The 16717-nt window shown below is 45.0% G+C and overlaps 2 protein-coding genes across 4 annotated transcripts; one reads left to right on the top strand and one right to left on the bottom strand.

The window, feature by feature from the left end:
• The first annotated feature begins 1568 nt into the window (after nucleotides 1–1568).
• On the top strand, nucleotides 1569–12606 carry LOC130522824 (rho GTPase-activating protein 20-like). 3 transcript variants are annotated; one of them, XR_008949724.1, is made up of 17 exons: nucleotides 1569–1920; nucleotides 3467–3552; nucleotides 4291–4464; nucleotides 4555–4704; nucleotides 4815–4856; nucleotides 4927–5011; nucleotides 5128–5205; nucleotides 5501–5567; nucleotides 5672–5863; nucleotides 5933–6102; nucleotides 6493–6657; nucleotides 7026–7138; nucleotides 7228–7420; nucleotides 9240–9354; nucleotides 9443–10245; nucleotides 10508–12418; nucleotides 12456–12606. XR_008949724.1 is itself a non-coding variant. In XM_057027576.1 (16 exons), the coding sequence occupies exons 1-16, from the start codon at nucleotides 1849–1851 to the stop codon at nucleotides 11285–11287; spliced, it is 3285 nt and encodes a 1094-aa protein (XP_056883556.1). In that variant the 5' UTR covers nucleotides 1569–1848; the 3' UTR covers nucleotides 11288–12606. The 3 variants fall into 3 exon arrangements, 2 of the variants coding, with proteins under 2 accessions (XP_056883556.1, XP_056883557.1); XM_057027576.1 differs by having other exon boundaries at nucleotides 10508–12606; XM_057027577.1 differs by lacking the exon at nucleotides 1569–1920 and having other exon boundaries at nucleotides 3530–3552; nucleotides 4560–4704; nucleotides 10508–12606.
• Nucleotides 11927–15917, bottom strand: LOC130522825 (adrenodoxin, mitochondrial-like). The gene is made up of 4 exons (XM_057027578.1): nucleotides 15447–15917; nucleotides 14114–14235; nucleotides 13701–13830; nucleotides 11927–12910 (listed from the first exon to the last, which is right to left on the bottom strand). Exons 1-4 carry the CDS (start codon nucleotides 15584–15586, stop codon nucleotides 12808–12810), a joined length of 495 nt encoding a protein of 164 aa, XP_056883558.1. The 5' UTR covers nucleotides 15587–15917; the 3' UTR covers nucleotides 11927–12807.
• Between the last annotated feature and the right edge of the window lie 800 nt (nucleotides 15918–16717).

The raw sequence follows: 16717 nt of genomic DNA, 5'->3' as shown, positions 1-16717 counted from the left end.
TCACTTGTCTCAGCTTTGTACTGCACATTTAACTGCCGTGAAACGTCAGTAGTTTTGGAGAAACTGCAGTGACTAGAAATAAATGTTATCTCTGATTTATTAAAAATGTCACTTTGGTTATTTTTTTTCGTCAAATGTTAGTTTAAGATATTTTTCATTGTTTTTAATAGGTTGTTTGACTATTGCCTCCGGTAAGAGAACAGTTAGAACCCACACCCTCAAATATACACAGGATTTAAGTCAATAGGAGGATGTGCACTTTGATCACATCTTTTTCTTCAGTTCAGTTCTGTAATACATAAAATTAAATCAGACATATGAAACTGGGATTTATCGCTCTTCTTTTGGGTAAGACTACGTTAATGCACATTTGTTTGCTAAGCTTCAGTTTCATCCCTGTGTGACAATGATGCGAGGCGTCCCCATGCGATGTCGCAACTCACTGCTTTGCAAATCACAAATCCAAACTCTGGCTGACATGGAACCATCCATATGTGGACGTCGGCCCTATGAATCATTGTGCTCTTTGACTTCATATTTATTTAAATTTTTTGTATCATTATCAAATAAAGAACGCTGGAAAAACAAACCTGGTCTTTGACCTGTTGAGGGTTCCGTTGACCCCTCGGTGCCAGTGATCTGCTATTGATTGCAAGTGTTTCTGTTATACCCTTGATATTTGTTTTAATCATTTGATCTTTTGACCTTTCAGACCCTTTGACAGACCACCTTTCAGACCCAGTCCCTGAATATTACACTTCCCTCATCACAGTTCTGAAGCACGCGCCTGTTTTTGGGTTGCATGTTTGTCACAGAAAAGTTTGGAGCAGTGAAGATGGACCAGTTGCTTTTTTGTGCCAGGCCCAAGGCTGTTCATTATCAACACAGGGGAAGGTAATCATCCATGTGATCCACTTTTAACGGGACTGATTGCGGCCAATTTGGGGATTGAACACTGTCTGTCTCCAATTTCTGGCCTGGTTTATCTTTAGCCCAGTTTTTGTCCCACTTCTGCTTCTAGAAGAACAAGTCATTTGGGGGCAATTGTTATTGTTTGGCTCATGAAAATGTGGCAGTGAGCTTGGGACTGCCTGCGTCCACGTGGGTGTATATTTGTATGACATTTGAGCACTTTAGGACTTAAAATGATAAAATTTTCTGCCTGACTTAAGCTTTGAACGTGCCCTACATTCCTACCTTATGACCCAGATTTTACTATTTATTCCTTGTTTTTCCCAGAGACATAAAAATCTAAAAATGTAAGATTGCCGAGAGGCACCAAGTTGGCAGTGAGCATCACCTCAGTGTTGAGTCTGAACTTTTCCGTTTTTCTTAATGTCTTCAGAATACTTTCACGCTTATGTTCTGATCTCCTGTCACACAATGTACATAAATAATGTATTTGAAACCATCCCCAAAAGCAAAAATGGTCTCCCCTGACTCGGATCATTACTTTTTTTAGGGTTAAACTGAGCGTCTGCTGTCAAAAATAGCCCAATCTATTTTTGCAGCGTGTCGGCGCCGCCTCCCTTCAGTGCGTAAAGGCGCATTAAGAGGTGGCACAACAAGTGATAATCCAGACGGGAGGTGCTTGGGACGCAGCACAGCCTTTCACTGATGGTGACCACAGAGAGAAATCGCTGGAATAACTGAGTTTGTCTTAGTTTGATCCAATTTTATGTACAGCCTTCCCCTCCTCGCAAGTCATTTTTCGGGAAACGCGCTATGCTCGTGAAACTTTTCTATTAAGATGCTGTCGCTCCTCCGGGGCTTATTAATGAGATTTGTGTCTCCCCTACACCATCCGAGGACAGCGGGACATTGAACCGCTCGGTGTCTGGAGGCTGGATGGACAACCTGTCTCCACAGCAGCGGCCGGAGAGCCTCGGACGGGGCGGTGGGCACCAGGCGAGCAAACGGGTAAGACAGGTTTCATCAGAGACTGGCCGCGTCAATAAATGTTTTATAGCTGCAGTATGATCGATTATTTAGGTTTTAGATTTAGGGTTCTACAAATCTATTTATAAAATTGCGTAAAATATTTAATCATGCCTCGATTTGGCGGATTCAAAGGGGGGAAAAACGTCATTTTATAGCTGCATGAATGAGGGAAGAGGAGTGAGTTCAGACATCAAGACGTTTCCAAAAGTGTCACCCAAAAGACAAATGTTCGGAACCCGCCACGACCATGGCGAACACATTACGACAACTGCAAAATCCTGAAAAATAAACAGCCCGATTGGAGATACGAGAAAGTGACGGTGAAGGGGCTTTAAACCAGTATTAGAGGATTAAAACCACCAGTAGGGTAATTAACGAATGATGCAGGTCACTATTGTTAGTTAAGCAAATAATTAGGAAACACACGTCTTTTGTAAAATTCAATAAGATTTATTTTTAAATTCTTGTATTTTAAAAAGTCTTGGTAAAATAAACTAACATTTCCAATTATATTTTAACAGTTTTATCAGTTTTAAAACTCATTAAGTTTAACGGTGGTGTACTGTTCTCTGATGCATCCATTGTTAAATATAAGCTTTGTTTTATTTCTCAGGATGGTAGCAGTGAGGCCAGCATTGATTTTTGGTTGCATTAATGACCTATTTGCTCCAAACTCTGGATCACTCTCTCTGACTTCACTTTTTTTTATTCACTTTGTGTGACATTTTAGATAAAATAACACAAACTGAGACTCCAGCACCTCAACAAAGCCCTATAGATTTGTTTCAGGGTTAAAATGTGCCACCTCAGTGTGAACCGTGCTAAATCATACCGTGTTGTGAAAAGTGTGTGCTCAGTGTTGGACTGGTGGAAGGTGTGACATCATTTGTCAACCAGATTTTACCAGCATTTGGGCTCTTCCAAACCAAACCGAACAGCGTTTTTTGTATTCATTCTATCACACAGTAGATGTAGTTAAGTTTTTAATCAAAACGATACTTATTAGCTGCAGCATTTATAGTTAGAGGCACAAAATAGGACAAAATTTACATTATTGGACTGAATCGGTGATCTATTTAATATATTAAGAGTTTTCTGGGGTTTTTTTAGATTTAATGTTGAGAATACCATGTTTGCAAAGGCCGAGTCCCTGTAACACCGTAGTAACTGTCAATGATTTTAAGAGGCCATGAAAGCTGCAGGTGATGTTTACTAAAGGTCCCAGGCATAGACTGCGAAAATACTCACCTGCCTAGTCTTCACCTGGTGACCTTCCTCTGGGTTTAGAGTCACCTGTTTCACTGTCTGTTGTGAGGAATAGTTAAGATGATGACCTGGAGAAATGCGTTCGATGACAGCTGAAGGCAATGTTCTCCCTTTCATTTCTGAGCTTGTGCAGTGTTTTAGCTGCTTTTTTGCCCATCAGAAGTGTAACAGAGCTGCAGCACATTCTCGTAAAGGATATTTTCTATCTGTCAGTGAAGCAGGGGGTTGTTTTTACATCATCTTCATTTGTTTCTTGCAGCGGATGAAGTATCAGAGTTATCGACGCCAGTCGGCTCCATCTCTGGTCATCACAAAGGCTCTCACCAGGTCCAAGACGCTCTCCAGGTACTGTACGATTACCGACTGTAAATACTCATGCGCTCCCGAAGAATTGGATCCACTTGATAGATAATCCTCCATGAACTTGACTCATCAGAGGATCAGGCATTTATTAATAGCTCCATGTTTGAACATATGAGCTGAGAAAACAAAGAATATCAGCACAGATATGTCTCAGAAGGCCTGGTGGGGTTTTAACCCCCCCTTCCCCCCCAACTCATGCATCTTGCTGCTCATCTCTCAACAAATGCCCACATTTGAGATATGGTCATTTTTCAGTATTATCAGTGAGTTTTTGCCTTGAAAAGGATTTAATTTAATTATTATTATTATTTCTCTGCTCTGTCAATAGATTCAACTTTCAACTCAAGCTTATCACCCCATTTAAAAAAAAAAAAAGTTTACTGTAGAAACTTGTAAGAAGCTTTTTATAGTTTTGTTTTTAATCCAAAAGCTCAAGTCAGAGAGGCTCATGCAACTCTAATCTATCAGTCAGATATTTTGGCTATAGATGCAGATCTGAAGAGACTAATCCAGTCCGAGACACTGACTCAGCCTGATAGTAAACAGGGTGCGAGTGCCTCTTTGTTCAGTCTTCTTCATTAACCCTTGTGAAAATCTTTGAACAGTAAAGGTTGACTAGACGGTTTGGTGTTAATTGGGGAAATTAAATATCAATTTAATCATGGAAAAGGGGATATTTTCATGAAGATTTTTTTTTCTCTGCTCATGTGTCTCTTCCAGAGAGAGCTTCCAGCTTCCTGTGTTCCCAGAGAGATGCTCATTGGTCCAGTCTTTCCTCGCCGGCTTTGATAGGTCGTTCCTCCTCCATGGACACGTCCAACTCCGAACAGGGATGCAGACTCAAGACAGACACCTCTTCCTCTTCACAGACATACTGGTGATCAGCAAAGCCAAGTAAGTGCTTGGTACATCACCGAGGAAACCGTTTAGTTTAACTGAAGCAGGTTAATCTTCTTTGTGGGTCTTTTGTCTCCATGTTGCCAGATCAGCCAACAACTTTAAGCGGAAGGCTCAGGTGCGTGTGTGCCAGATGTGGACGACAGGCTACACGGACGAGGTCTATGAGGGGAGCACGAGCCCAGAGAGGAGCTTTGTGATGGGCTGGCCCACCTGCAACTACGTTGCTACATTCAGGTAACTCACACACACTAAATAAAACCTGTTGTACTGTCATACACAAATCTGGTGCATTAATACATATAATGCTTCATTAATACATATAATGCTTCTGTGTCCCCCCTCAGCTCAACAGAAGACAAAGAGAAATGGTTCTTGAGACTCAAAAGGTGCACTCTTCCCTCAGTCAAACCCATGTGTCTTTGATTGTATGAACTCTCACACCTGTTCTCTCTGCAGTCGGATAAAGGAGGAGAAGGAGAACGAAGAACCTAAAACCATTCCTCTAAGGGTCTATGGAAAGGGAATCAATACTTTTGCAGTGGTAAGTTTACACGGACAGCTGTTTACAGCTGTAAATGTCCTAAATCCAATGATGTTCTGTCAGTGCAGAATAGCACAACACACTTGTGGTGTGTTTATTCCTCTCGTCCCGATTAGACCAAGACACTCCCGGTCAGCAACTGGGATTCGACCAATGAGGTGGTGCGACTGGCCCTGCAACAGTTCGGCGTCATAGTGAGTAATTGAGGCTGCTGATTGGAGCGAGTACCACATCTTGGTCCTTACAGACTAGACCATGTTATGAGGAGCCGCTCTACAGCCATACATTTCTACACAAACCGTATTAAATGAGGGGTGTCTTCCCTGAAGTGGATTAAATCTGTGCCAGCTGCATGTGATACAACCACAGCATGTGAGATCTGAAGAATATGGAGCTTTGTCCCTCTGGAACACTGTGGTTTGGGCCAAGGCATCATGTTGGAGAAGGCCTTTAGAGCTGTGAGTGAATATATCTGTGTGCTTCATTCAGGGGAATGTGAAAGATTTCCAGCTGTGGGTGATCTCCAAGAAGGACAACGTCCCCTATCCTTTAATCGGTCAGTGAGGGAAAGGGGCAGATTTGTCCATGCCCAGAGGAGTGTATGCAACAGCAGCTGCTGGGCCCTCAGGGAGTACTATTGTCAGTTCCCGTCTCTCCCAGGTCACGAGTTTCCCTTCAGTATCCAGATGAGTCATGTGATACCGACCCCGTCTCCGGGAGGTGAAGGGAGGGACACGGCTGCTCCGCCTGTGGACAGACAGGTCGCCCTGCAGATGGAACAGCTACAGGTGTACAAGCAGTGCCAATTCATCCTGAAGCCTCGTCCCACAGACACACAGAACTTACCTGCAGGTCAGTTCATTTGCAGGTTTTTTGATCTGAAGAGTGACCATAAATCAACATTAATTGTGGTGTTTTCAGAGCTGCCACAAAAGCCATTAAAGAGGAGGCGTTCCTTTATTGGCTGGGCCTTCTGGAGAGGTTCCTCCTCTCACCTGAACGACCCAAGTCTCAGCACACCCCGCGGCTGTCTGTTCGGCCAGCCGCTCGGCTCCGTGTGTATCGACGGTGCTCTGCCAAAGCCAGTTATGGTGAGTTGATGTGTATCCAAGTCAACTAACAAATGGAATTTAAGTTCACTTGGAACATTTTTTGACTTTATTCTTATTTCCTGCTACAAAATGACTGTAAAATGCTGCTGCCTGTTCTGATTAAAGTATCAAATTACCCCCCCACCCCCAAAATTGTTGCTCTACAAGTAAAATGTAACTGTATTCACTAGATTTCTCTCTTCAGTATAGATTCAAGTGCACTGATGAGTCTGATAACAGCTAATAAGTGGATTCATGAGAAAACACCCACCTCTGGCACCATCAACTAGTCTGCATTCATATTTTTCAAAAGAATGTTTAAGGCATCATAAAAGCTCAGTTTTCATCTTTTTGTTATGCTTTAATGATCAATTCTTTGTCTCTCCTCAGGACATGCTCGCCTTCCTGTATGCTGAGGGCTCGTGGACGAGGGGGATCTTCCGCCGTCCAGCAGGTGCTCGGGCTGTCAGGGAACTGAGGGACACTCTGGACAGCGGCAACTTTCAACTTCCTCTAACAAGAGACCACGTATTTGTCATCGCTGGAGTCTTTAAGGTTTGACCCCAGGAAGAAAGCGAAGCACCCGACACGCTCCTAAAAGCAGGAATAGTCATCCCACCTGTTGAGCTGGAATAATAATCCAACGCAGTTTTGGCCAATCACGTCAGGCAGCTTATGACCCACATTTGTGGGCATCAGCTTCCGCGTGACTACAGCATGCAGCACTAGAACATTAGCAGGACAAGCTGTTCAGAATGGATGTGTAATGGGATCAGAATTATAATCTCTCATCTGAAAGGATAATAAAGCCTCCCTTAAGTACGGTGCACCAACAAAATACACACACACACATGTATAACATTTGTTGACTAAAGCCAGGAAGTTCCGAAATCAAGAAAAAGGGTGATCGTTTTTGTTTTCAGGATTTCCTACGCAGCATCCCCGGCAGCTTGTTGTGCTCTGAGCTACACGAAGAATGGATGGATGTGTTGGATGAAGAGGACGAGGAAGAAGAGCAAGTTCAGGACATTAAGAGGTACACACATGCTCACGCGCCATATTACACATTTCTATCCAGGAGAATTCAGGATGCAGAAGCACATTCGCTCCTCTTCCTTCCTGCAGAATGATTTCCCGCTTGCCTAACGAGAACGCCCTCCTGCTGCGCTACCTGCTGGCCATGCTGCATGGCATCCAGGGCAATGCCCAGGAGAACCAGATGACCAGTTTCAATTTATCAGTCTGCATTGCTCCCAGCATGCTTTGGCCTCCCGGAGCGCCTTGTAGCAATGAGGCAGAGGGAGAAGGAACCAAGAAGGTAAGAGCAGAACCTGGACCTTGCACCGTTGAACAATTGAACTTTCAGGGACAGAAGCTTCTGAGACACAGATTAGACCCACAGCACACACACGACAGGTTTTATAAGACGGGAAACTGATATTTTATTTCAAATATTAACCAGTGACCCAGACTTGAGAAGTGCCATAGTGACTTTGGCACCCTGAACTGAGCAGGAGAGGAGAGGAGAGGAGAGGAGAGGAGAGAGGAGAGGAGAGGAGAGGAGGAGAGGGAGGAGAGGAGAGGAGAGACGGAGAGGAGGAGAGGAGAGGAGAGGGAGGAGAGGAGAGGAGAGAGGGATGAGGAGACGAGGAGGGAGGAGAGGAGAGGAGAGGAGAGCGAGAGGAGAGGAGAGGAGAGGAGAGGAGAGAGAGGAGGAGAGAGGAGAGGAGAGGAGAGGAGGACGAGGAGAGGAGAGGAGAGGAGAGGAGAGGAGAGGAGGAGAGAGGAGAGGAGGAGAGGAGAGGAGAGGAGAGGAGAGGAGAGGAGAGGAGAGGAGAGGAGAGGAGAGGGAGGAGAGAGGAGAGGAGAGAAGAGGGAGGAGAGGAGAGGAGAGAAGAGGGAGGAGAGGAGAGAGAGAGAGGGAAGGAGAGGAGAGGAGAGGAGAGGGCAGGAGAGGAGAGGAGAGGAGAGAGAGAGGAGAGAGGAGGGGAGAGGGAGGAGAGGAGAGAAGAGGGAGGAGGAGAGGAGAGGAGAGGAGAGGAGGAGAGGAGGAGAGGGCAGGAGAGGAGAGGAGAGGGCAGGAGAGGAGAGGAGAGGAGAGAGAGGAGAGGGCAGGGCAGGAGGGGAGAGGGTGGGGCAGGGTGGCCCAGTGGGGTGATAGAGGACCTGTCAGGTGATCATGTTTCTGGACCCCTGCAGCCCCGGCCTATACTGTAGTAGCATAACTAAGATGTTAACGTAACAATTTGTTGAAATATGATAATTTGTCTAGGATAATAACTGTAACTACAGAATTAGTAACAATAAGCTTTTTCAAAGAGGAAGGTTTTGAGTCTGATCTTTAAAGTAGCGATGGAGTCAGCCTCCAGTACCTAGACAGGGAGCTGGTTCCATAGTAGGGGGGCCTGGTAGCTAAATGCTCGGCCCCCCATTATACTCCTAGAAACTCTGGGAACCACAATAGACCAGCATTCTGAGAGCGGAGCGGTCTATTGAGCTGATAAGGTATCACTAGCTCCTCCAGGAAGGATGGAGCTAGGCCTCTGAGGACCTTGTAGGTCAAAAGAAGGGTTTTAAAAATTATTCTAAATTTAACGGGCAGCCAATGAAGCGACGCCATTACAGGAGTTATGTGATCCTTTTGTCAATACCTGTCAGAACTCTGGCTGCAGCATTTTGGATCAGCTGGAGGCTTCTTAAAGAGTTGTTTGGACACCCTGATAATAAAGAATTACAATAGTCCAGCCTGGAAGGAACAAATGCATGGACTAACTTTTCAGCATCATGCCGCGTCAGTATAATAAACTCTTTTCAAATTAGGAAAACAACAAATTATCTTTAAAAATCTTTACAGCACATTAGAGTGTTTTTGAGTCTCGAAAATGTTGCTTCAAGAAATGTTTTATCCTCAAATGTCAGCTGATTGTTACTTCTGTATTCTTTGGGGCTTTTCTCCAGAATTAGAACTTACAAACTTTTTTTATAGAACAGCTTGACTATTTGACCTGCAGAAACTATGAAGGCCTTGTTCATGAGGATGAGGGGAGGGGGGGTAACAACACCACTCTCAGCTCTGAAAGAGGGAACGTTACTTCCTAAAATGTAGAACTGATATCAGTCTTCTTCTCTTTCTCCAGGTATGCGAACTGGTCAAGTTCATGATCGAACACTGTCGGCAGATTCTGGGAGAGGATCCTTCCTCACTGTATGGAGGACCACCCCCCCAACCTCCCCCGGAGGAGACGGGATCAGGTAAAACCTGTTGGTCATGACTTTGTTCAAGCTCTTCTAAAAGGGAAACATTTTGCTACAGCAGCAATCATGGCTCTCTCCTCCTCAGAGTGGTTCTACCCGATGACCGACTCGTCCTACGACAGTCTAGAGAACGAGCTGGACCACAGCAGCAGCTCCCCCAGCTTCTGCAACAGAAGACAGCTCAGAGCCGAAACGCTACGAGGCAGCCTGGATTCCATCCTCACGTTCAGCGACTGCGACCAGGACACCGACCCGGAGATCCTCCAGGCCCAACCCGACAGCGAGCCCAGGCTGAAGGTTCACCCGCTGGAAAGACACAGAGCCAGGAGGCTGAAGCCAGGCGTCTCCTACGTCAGCCGGGACACACAGACCGTAAACTCGGGGAGCAGAGAGCGCCGTTGCTCGGAGCCGGCCATAACGTATGTGGCCAAATTTAGGCCGTGCGCTTCAGGGATGGATGATGCCAATAGTGAAGAGCTTCCCAGTCAGCCTCCAAACCCCTGTGGCGAGACCAAGAAGGGAGGTGGGACGTCAGCAGGTCTGGAGGCAAGCTCCTCCAGCCTGTCCTCCATCTCCCCTGACCCGACTCGCTCCTCCTTGGACTCTCCGGACTCCCTTGACAGCGACATCACCTGGGTGAGGAGACGGGGACTCTACATATCCAGGACAAATCTACCTTCTGCAAGCTCCACCACGAGCAATCCTCAACCCTCCGGCGCCCCCCCCGAGCACAGCTGCTGTCCTAAAGGCTCCCCACCAAAAGAACCACTCACCTGGGGGACCCTGAAAAGCTGCCAGAGCCTCCACCCAAACTCTTGGCTGAAGAAAGGCCGGAGACTGTCGCTAACCCAACAAGACAATTTGGCACAGGAGGAGGACAAATCCGGGGTGAGTCGGACTAGGCCGCTCTTAACTGCACCTCTAATACCAATTTAACACTTCAGTCTTAAAGTAGAGCGATTACTGCTGCCGTGCACCTGAACGCACCGAGGTTCATCAACGTTAGCTGCTGCCCGACAGCCGCTTGTTTCTACATAACTCGGGAGCAAAACTGATTCTTTTTGTCTTAGACAGTCTGTCCATCCACACTGATAAAACATGTATCCTTTATGCCTGGGATGAAGAGCCTTTTCTTTTCTCCTAACAACAGGGAGGACCCAGTCATAAGTCACTCACATTTGGGAAACACGCCTCAGAGAAAGGAAAAGCAGGCGAGAGGGGAGAACAGCCCGCGATCTCCAACAACCGGCCTCAGCAGAAACCATCCAGCAGGGTGTCAAGAGCCGGAGCAGATGGCAGCCGCGCATGTCTGCTCCCGGGGAAGGACGGGCACAGCGACCAGCACCTGAAGCGGGGCCCCTTCAGCCCGCCGCCCCACCACCGCTCGACAGGGAGCCTCAGCTTTTCTAAACCATCCTGGTTCCATTCTTCAGAGTCGCTGCTGCCGAGCGAAAACCCCAGCAAGCACAACACAGGAAGTGAGGAGAAAACGCCGAACCGGCCGTCGCCGCCGTTATTTATGAAGGAAAGTAGTTCCCCTTTCACTTTGCTGAAGCAAAGCAAGGCAGCGGAGGAGCAGCGCAGCTCCAGGCTCTACCAGCGGAGGGGGTCAGAACCTGGGCGTCAGGTGATTGACAGGTCCTCTGGGGTCACGCGAGCGAGGCTGCCCAGCGACCCGGGGCTGAAGGTCACCGAGGTGGATATTGGTTCACAGGGGGAGAAACCCAAGGCCCGTTTCTGCCTCTCCCCATGTGCTACCAAGGCGGTGCGGGATTACTTCAGCTCCCACCCTGACAGTAGCCCACACAGCAGCCAGCAGGTGGCGCTGGCCCTGGTCGAGAGTCGCAGGGAATGGTTGAAGAGATGCAACGACCCCACGGCAGACGTGGACTTTGAGCAGCTTCTGTTTGCTGAAGAATCCTACGTTTGAGGCCAGCTAGTCAACAACATCATCGTAACACTTCACTGCTGATTTCAACATCAAAAGGTTTAAGGACATTTGTTTTCTTTAATGTTTGACCTCAACAATGCCGACGGCCAGATTTGAACCCATCATAGTTGCACATTTAAAGCGAGAGAGGCACCAAATCTAACTGAAACTCTTGTTTGGATTTCAGATTTAGTCCTAATCTTAAGATTTAGTTAGAACGACCCAGTGTTGCCTTTTTCATCATTTGAATGATACAATATCTACAGAAACCGTTTTGACCTGATAAGTTAAAAAGGATTATTCAGCTTTTGTGAACATAGTTAAAAACGGACAAGCAAAATATTGTTTTTGTACTGTTCTAGTGTCTTTGCCTGAGCATCCGCTTCCTTGGATAGGATATTGGTTTACTAAATGACAATACCTGGAAGTAAAAACACAACATTTGTGGATAAGTTTGATTTAATTTAGAGGTTGATTAATTTCCGTTACATTTGGACTGCTTCTTGATTCATGGAGCCCTTAAGTTGCCACATTAAGTAATTTAACGACAAATTAGATGTGACTGAATCGGCAGCTCTTCAGTCACAGCCGGACCGACCCGCATATCATAAAAACAAGTCTTGTCACAAACACTTGAAATGCCTCTTTATATTTATTCTTTTATTTCACATTTTAATTAACATTTAGTAGTCTCACTTGACATTGATTTGAAATAACGTTCATCCTGTCCTAATATTTATGATTCCAGAAGTCAGCTGGGTACATTTCTTTCCTGCTTAAATTTGGGTCAGAAATAGTCAAACCCCAAAAATATGCATTTATAAATAAAAAGTTTGGTTTAAAAAAATCTAAGAGTGTAATTATCTGTTTGGATAACTAGTGAGAGCACATGTACCTCAGAACATGTGAAGACCGATGGTATAATATGCAGTTAAAGTTTATCATGACATTGCTGTTTCCCCCTCTAATCCACACAGATGTGACCTAAATATACAATCACACCCTGACTATATGAATACAGAAATAAACACAAGGTTAAACATATCTAGAAAAGATTAAATGTTGGTTCAACATCAACAGACAGTTCTGGCCACCCTAAACAATATGCTGAAGTGGTTGATATTAATTATGGTGGCAATTCAGTTGCATGTGAGGGGGGGAAAAAAAGATACTTAAAAAAAAAGGAATGTCTAAAAACTGGAGGTGTACAGCAGCGACATTCGGTTACAGGTATGGTTTGTAATGCCATACGCACTCTTTAGGCTTGAGGATTATACCAATGTATCAAAGGTTTGTCTTTGTTTAAATCACATTTCACACGCCTGAATCTTACTTTCTATGGAAGCTAGTTTTTGGCCATTTGAGCATCATCGTGAAGGTTGGATGTAGTCGCCCGGGACTTGCTGTGGCAGCTGAGTGGAGACAGCTTTGCTGAAGACATTTACACCGCCCATCATCCCCGTGCACAGGTACCTTTAGGCCCAACTACACTGACTGTGTTCAAGTGTTCCCAGTCGAGATTATCCATCTTGGCTCTGTCGGGCATCTGCAACGCTCTCTGGGACCTTGGCCACTAATCCGTCCAGAGACTTCGACAGACAGACCTGGCAACCTAGACGGGATCTGAAGAGGAAGACGGCAGGGATGACATCAACATGTGGGAATAGTCTAAAGTTTGGTTGTGAAAAAAGACATTCTAAAAAGTCTCTTTATAGTTATTGGGCTGTGTGTTGATAAGAAAAGCACTGTAATTTACCTTAAAACATATGTTCCAATTCAACAAGGTACAAAAAAAGTTCCAGACTTTTGTGACCGTGAAGTGTTTTCTTTTATACATCTGTTGACTTTTGCCATCTTTTGTTACTTTCACACTTTATAGACTCAAGTTAGGAATAAAAATACATGCATATAGCAGTTGAAATGTAGCTTTTAAAATTATTTTAAAACGATGGTGGCAAAATTATATCAACATTTAAATGGCAAAAAAGTGTCCCAGAATTAGCTAAAAACTATTTCAGAAAATAGCACCTTTTTAGCCTCTCCTGTGAGAGAAATTGCAGACAAAAACCACTTTAAAAATGTGGAATGCAGCATCGGCTTTGGGGCGGCCAAAGATCCTCATCATTAGCAAACATTGGACTTACGAGGACCTTCATCCCCAACAAGTTAGATACTGGTTTTAGGAGGTGGACGGACCAAGGACTAAGCTATCAACACCAGCTAGTCAAGGACGACAACATCAAAACATTCCAACACTTGAAAAATGAATTTGACCTCCCCAGGACATATTTACAGCTGGGATCTTTTCAGTGAGGACAACTTACACGCCCATAGAGAGGCTCCACACAACACAAAGAAGTAATAGAAATTAAGTAGTAATGAATGAAAAGGTGCGTTTTTGTATGTTCCTTACGTGTCAGTCAAGCCGTAGGCCAAGTCTAGCATGTCCATTTCCTCATCTGTGATTCGGCCCAGCTTCTTGAAGACATCATCTTCAAAGATCAGATGGCATGTAGAGCAGGCCAATGTTCCCTCACATGCTCCTGTTCAGGGGAAAAAATGAGACAGGGTGAGGACAGATCTACCGGTATTAATGTAAGCTCATGAGACATGAGTGGCCAGAGGGATGGGGCCGTCACACCAATCTAAACTTTATTAAAAAAAACAACAATAAAACCGCCTTGTACTCAAATCTCTAGTGCTGTCAGAACAGCAGCAGGAAGTCCTAATTCTTTTGCTCTCAAGTGGCTACACCGAAAGTTCTCACTAAATGTTGCAAGGAGAACTTTTAGAGTCCAATTCAAACCTGCAAAATTGTTTCCATACCAAAGCCATCAATGTCCAGGTCCTCATTAATGACAACATCTAGCAATGACTCTCCGGGCGAGCCTTTCACCGTGATCTTGTCTCCATCTCTGTTGATGAAGTGCACCGTCACCTTGTCAGACCTGAAGATAGAGACAGCACATCACTGTACAACAGACTGCGACGATATTAATTATTCTAAAACAATAATGATCTTTGTTTTATCCTGCAACGTTTGATTCGACTCTAAAATGATCGACGCGACTGCCCTCTTGTGGCCAACCGCAACAATGCACCCGTAACACTAGTTAATTGATGTTTAACGTACTTTAATTGATTCCCAGAGTAGATGTGCACATAAATAAATACTCACCATCAGGGGATTGCAGGAGTTATATTTCTCGGACAAAATATGTGATATCTAGTGCGCGCACAAGCTGTTTTTGCTGTAGCCTTAAACAATGCTTCATTTAAACCGAATCCAGCAGAAAATAAAGCCAAATAAGGCAGCAATGACTTATTTCTGCTTGACCACGCTACACCAAAGTCCACCGCCACCCCTGTTTTAATATAACACTACAGAACAACGTGTACCAATTCTGTAATACTAGATGACTGTTGAGGCCCAACTAAAAAAAAACAAGACCAAACCATGTGTAAAAGTCTTCTTAAAGGCTGTATTTTCTTTCCAATTGAATTAACCGTGCCACCATTTCTGAAGTTCACACTTAACATTCACCTGCACATAGTGGCCAACAGTGTACTGTTATATATATGTACACTATATACTATATACAGTATATAGTGGGGGGGCCTTGGACGGGGTGGGGGCGCACAGGGACACGTGTGAGCAGTTTAAGGCCAGTTCAACACAACAAACCTTCAACCTGAGCTGCAGGACAGCGCTTCATTATCCTTCATTACCCTGCTTTAATCAAGGCCTTGTATCTGGGGAGAGATGGATCACTTAAGCCTCGTCTCCTCTTGGGAGTCAGGATAAAATAGCAAATTAGCATTCTGACTTTATTCCTTTTTGAATGATAAACCAGTGCACTGGTAATTCTCTCATATTCCAGTAAGCTGATTAAAACTTACACATCCACGTCCAAAGGGATCCCCTCCTGTTTAGTAATTAGTAATCCCCTTCGCTTAATAGTAATTAAACTAAATTCAGCTTCCCTTAAATGTAACACATTAAAGGTCGCTGCACAATTGCTCCTCTGAAGCAAACAGAGTCAAAAAGTTGACGCCAAGTTTCTGCCATGTCATAGTCCAGCACACCTGCATAAATTTAACAAATGTGTGACTGTTTCATCCACTGACTTTACGAAACATCGGAGCAAAGTCGACCTACCTCAGCGGCTGGGAGCCGACTGTGAAACTTCTCTGACCCGTAATCCAGGCACCAAAAGTCGGCGTTGCTGCCGCCGCCCTCCAAGAATAGAACCCTAAGCTAGCGTGAGATAGCCGCCTGAGCGCTGCTACTAAAGCCATTTAGTAAAGACTCGGTTGACAAAATGAGAAAAGACGAGTTCCAAAAGCCTCTTGAGCGGAGCTGTGCACGGACCCCGACAGGCGCTTGACCTAGCTCACGGAGACAGCTACTTAAGCTAGCTGCTTTTATCTGCCAAAGTCGCTCTGTCACTGTCACACCTTCTGCATAACATACGGAAAGTGCTCGTCGTCCCAAAAAAAACAAAAAAAAAAGCCACAGGACTCTTTGAAGGGGGGGGATCGAGTCAATCGCCTAAAACCACAAAGTAGATTTTATTTGTAGGGATAATGAACTATTGGAAAAGCGCTTTATTTCCTGGCTAACGCGAATGTTTAATAAGGCTGCAATGATACACTTCCGGTCGGGACATGGAATCTAAAGTCTCAATTTGGGTCAAAATGCTGAAAGGTCTAGAATTAAACACTTTTTACACTAGGAAACTCCAAATGTACATGGTGCGAAATCAACATGGGATTAAACCCGACTTCATTTGTTGCCCGGGAAGCGACGGTCATCCAATCTCTTTTAGTGGTACTTTTATTTTGAAATGAAATGTAGACGTTTTCCGGCTGGATAATGACCAACTGCACACTTCCTTAATCACCGACAGAAAACGACCCTCTGTGCCCGTGCACGTGCTTCTGCAAACGAGCCAATCAGAGCGTCAATCGGGGGTGCGCGCTTGTTTCTTGTTACTGCATCAACCGGGGGGGCGGGGGGCGGGATTCGAGGACATGTCACGTTATTATTCTTATAGCTAACGAACTGTCCCGTCGTGTGTGCCAGTGATAAGAAAAGAACACACACGTTGGTCAGTGAGACCTGTACACTCAATAAGGCCTCACAGAAAAGGAATAGAGGGTAAATAAGATTAGCTGTTATTTTGGCAGACCTTCCCCCCCCCTCTCATCCAGGAGATTTCAAAGTTGAAAATGGCTCCAAGTCACAAGTTTGGTGGGATTGTCATTCAGAGTCGTTCAGAGATAGTGACTGGGTGTGACAACATATTTGCAGAGAGACATCCTCGAGGGCAAGTTTTGACGTTGACCCAGGGAGGTCACACCAGGTGACTGTCTTTAATGATCCCATGGTGGTCAGGGACTAAAGACTGGAAAATAACCAAATAAGAA

This window comes from Takifugu flavidus, chromosome 3 (assembly GCF_003711565.1).
Source record: "Takifugu flavidus isolate HTHZ2018 chromosome 3, ASM371156v2, whole genome shotgun sequence".
Taxonomy (NCBI): domain Eukaryota; kingdom Metazoa; phylum Chordata; class Actinopteri; order Tetraodontiformes; family Tetraodontidae; genus Takifugu; species Takifugu flavidus.
Note: the sequence above shows the minus strand (reverse complement) of the source record. Positions and strands in the feature narration are given on the sequence as shown.

Excerpts from the sequence above, each read along its gene's own strand:
- LOC130522824 (XM_057027576.1), top strand. The coding sequence starts at position 1,849 with ATGGACAACCTGTCTCCACAGCAGCGGCCGGAGAGCCTCGGACGGGGC. Across the intron at positions 3,553-4,290 it reads AGGTCCAAGACGCTCTCCAG|AGAGAGCTTCCAGCTTCCTG; the intron begins GTACTGTACGAT and ends TGTCTCTTCCAG. Across the intron at positions 6,103-6,492 it reads CTCTGCCAAAGCCAGTTATG|GACATGCTCGCCTTCCTGTA; the intron begins GTGAGTTGATGT and ends GTCTCTCCTCAG.
- LOC130522825 (XM_057027578.1), bottom strand. The coding sequence starts at position 15,586 with ATGGCTTTAGTAGCAGCGCTCAGGCGGCTATCTCACGCTAGCTTAGGG. Across the intron at positions 14,236-15,446 it reads GTCGGCTCCCAGCCGCTGAG|GTCTGACAAGGTGACGGTGC; the intron begins GTAGGTCGACTT and ends CTCTATCTTCAG. Across the intron at positions 13,831-14,113 it reads CCTGGACATTGATGGCTTTG|GAGCATGTGAGGGAACATTG; the intron begins GTATGGAAACAA and ends TCCCCTGAACAG.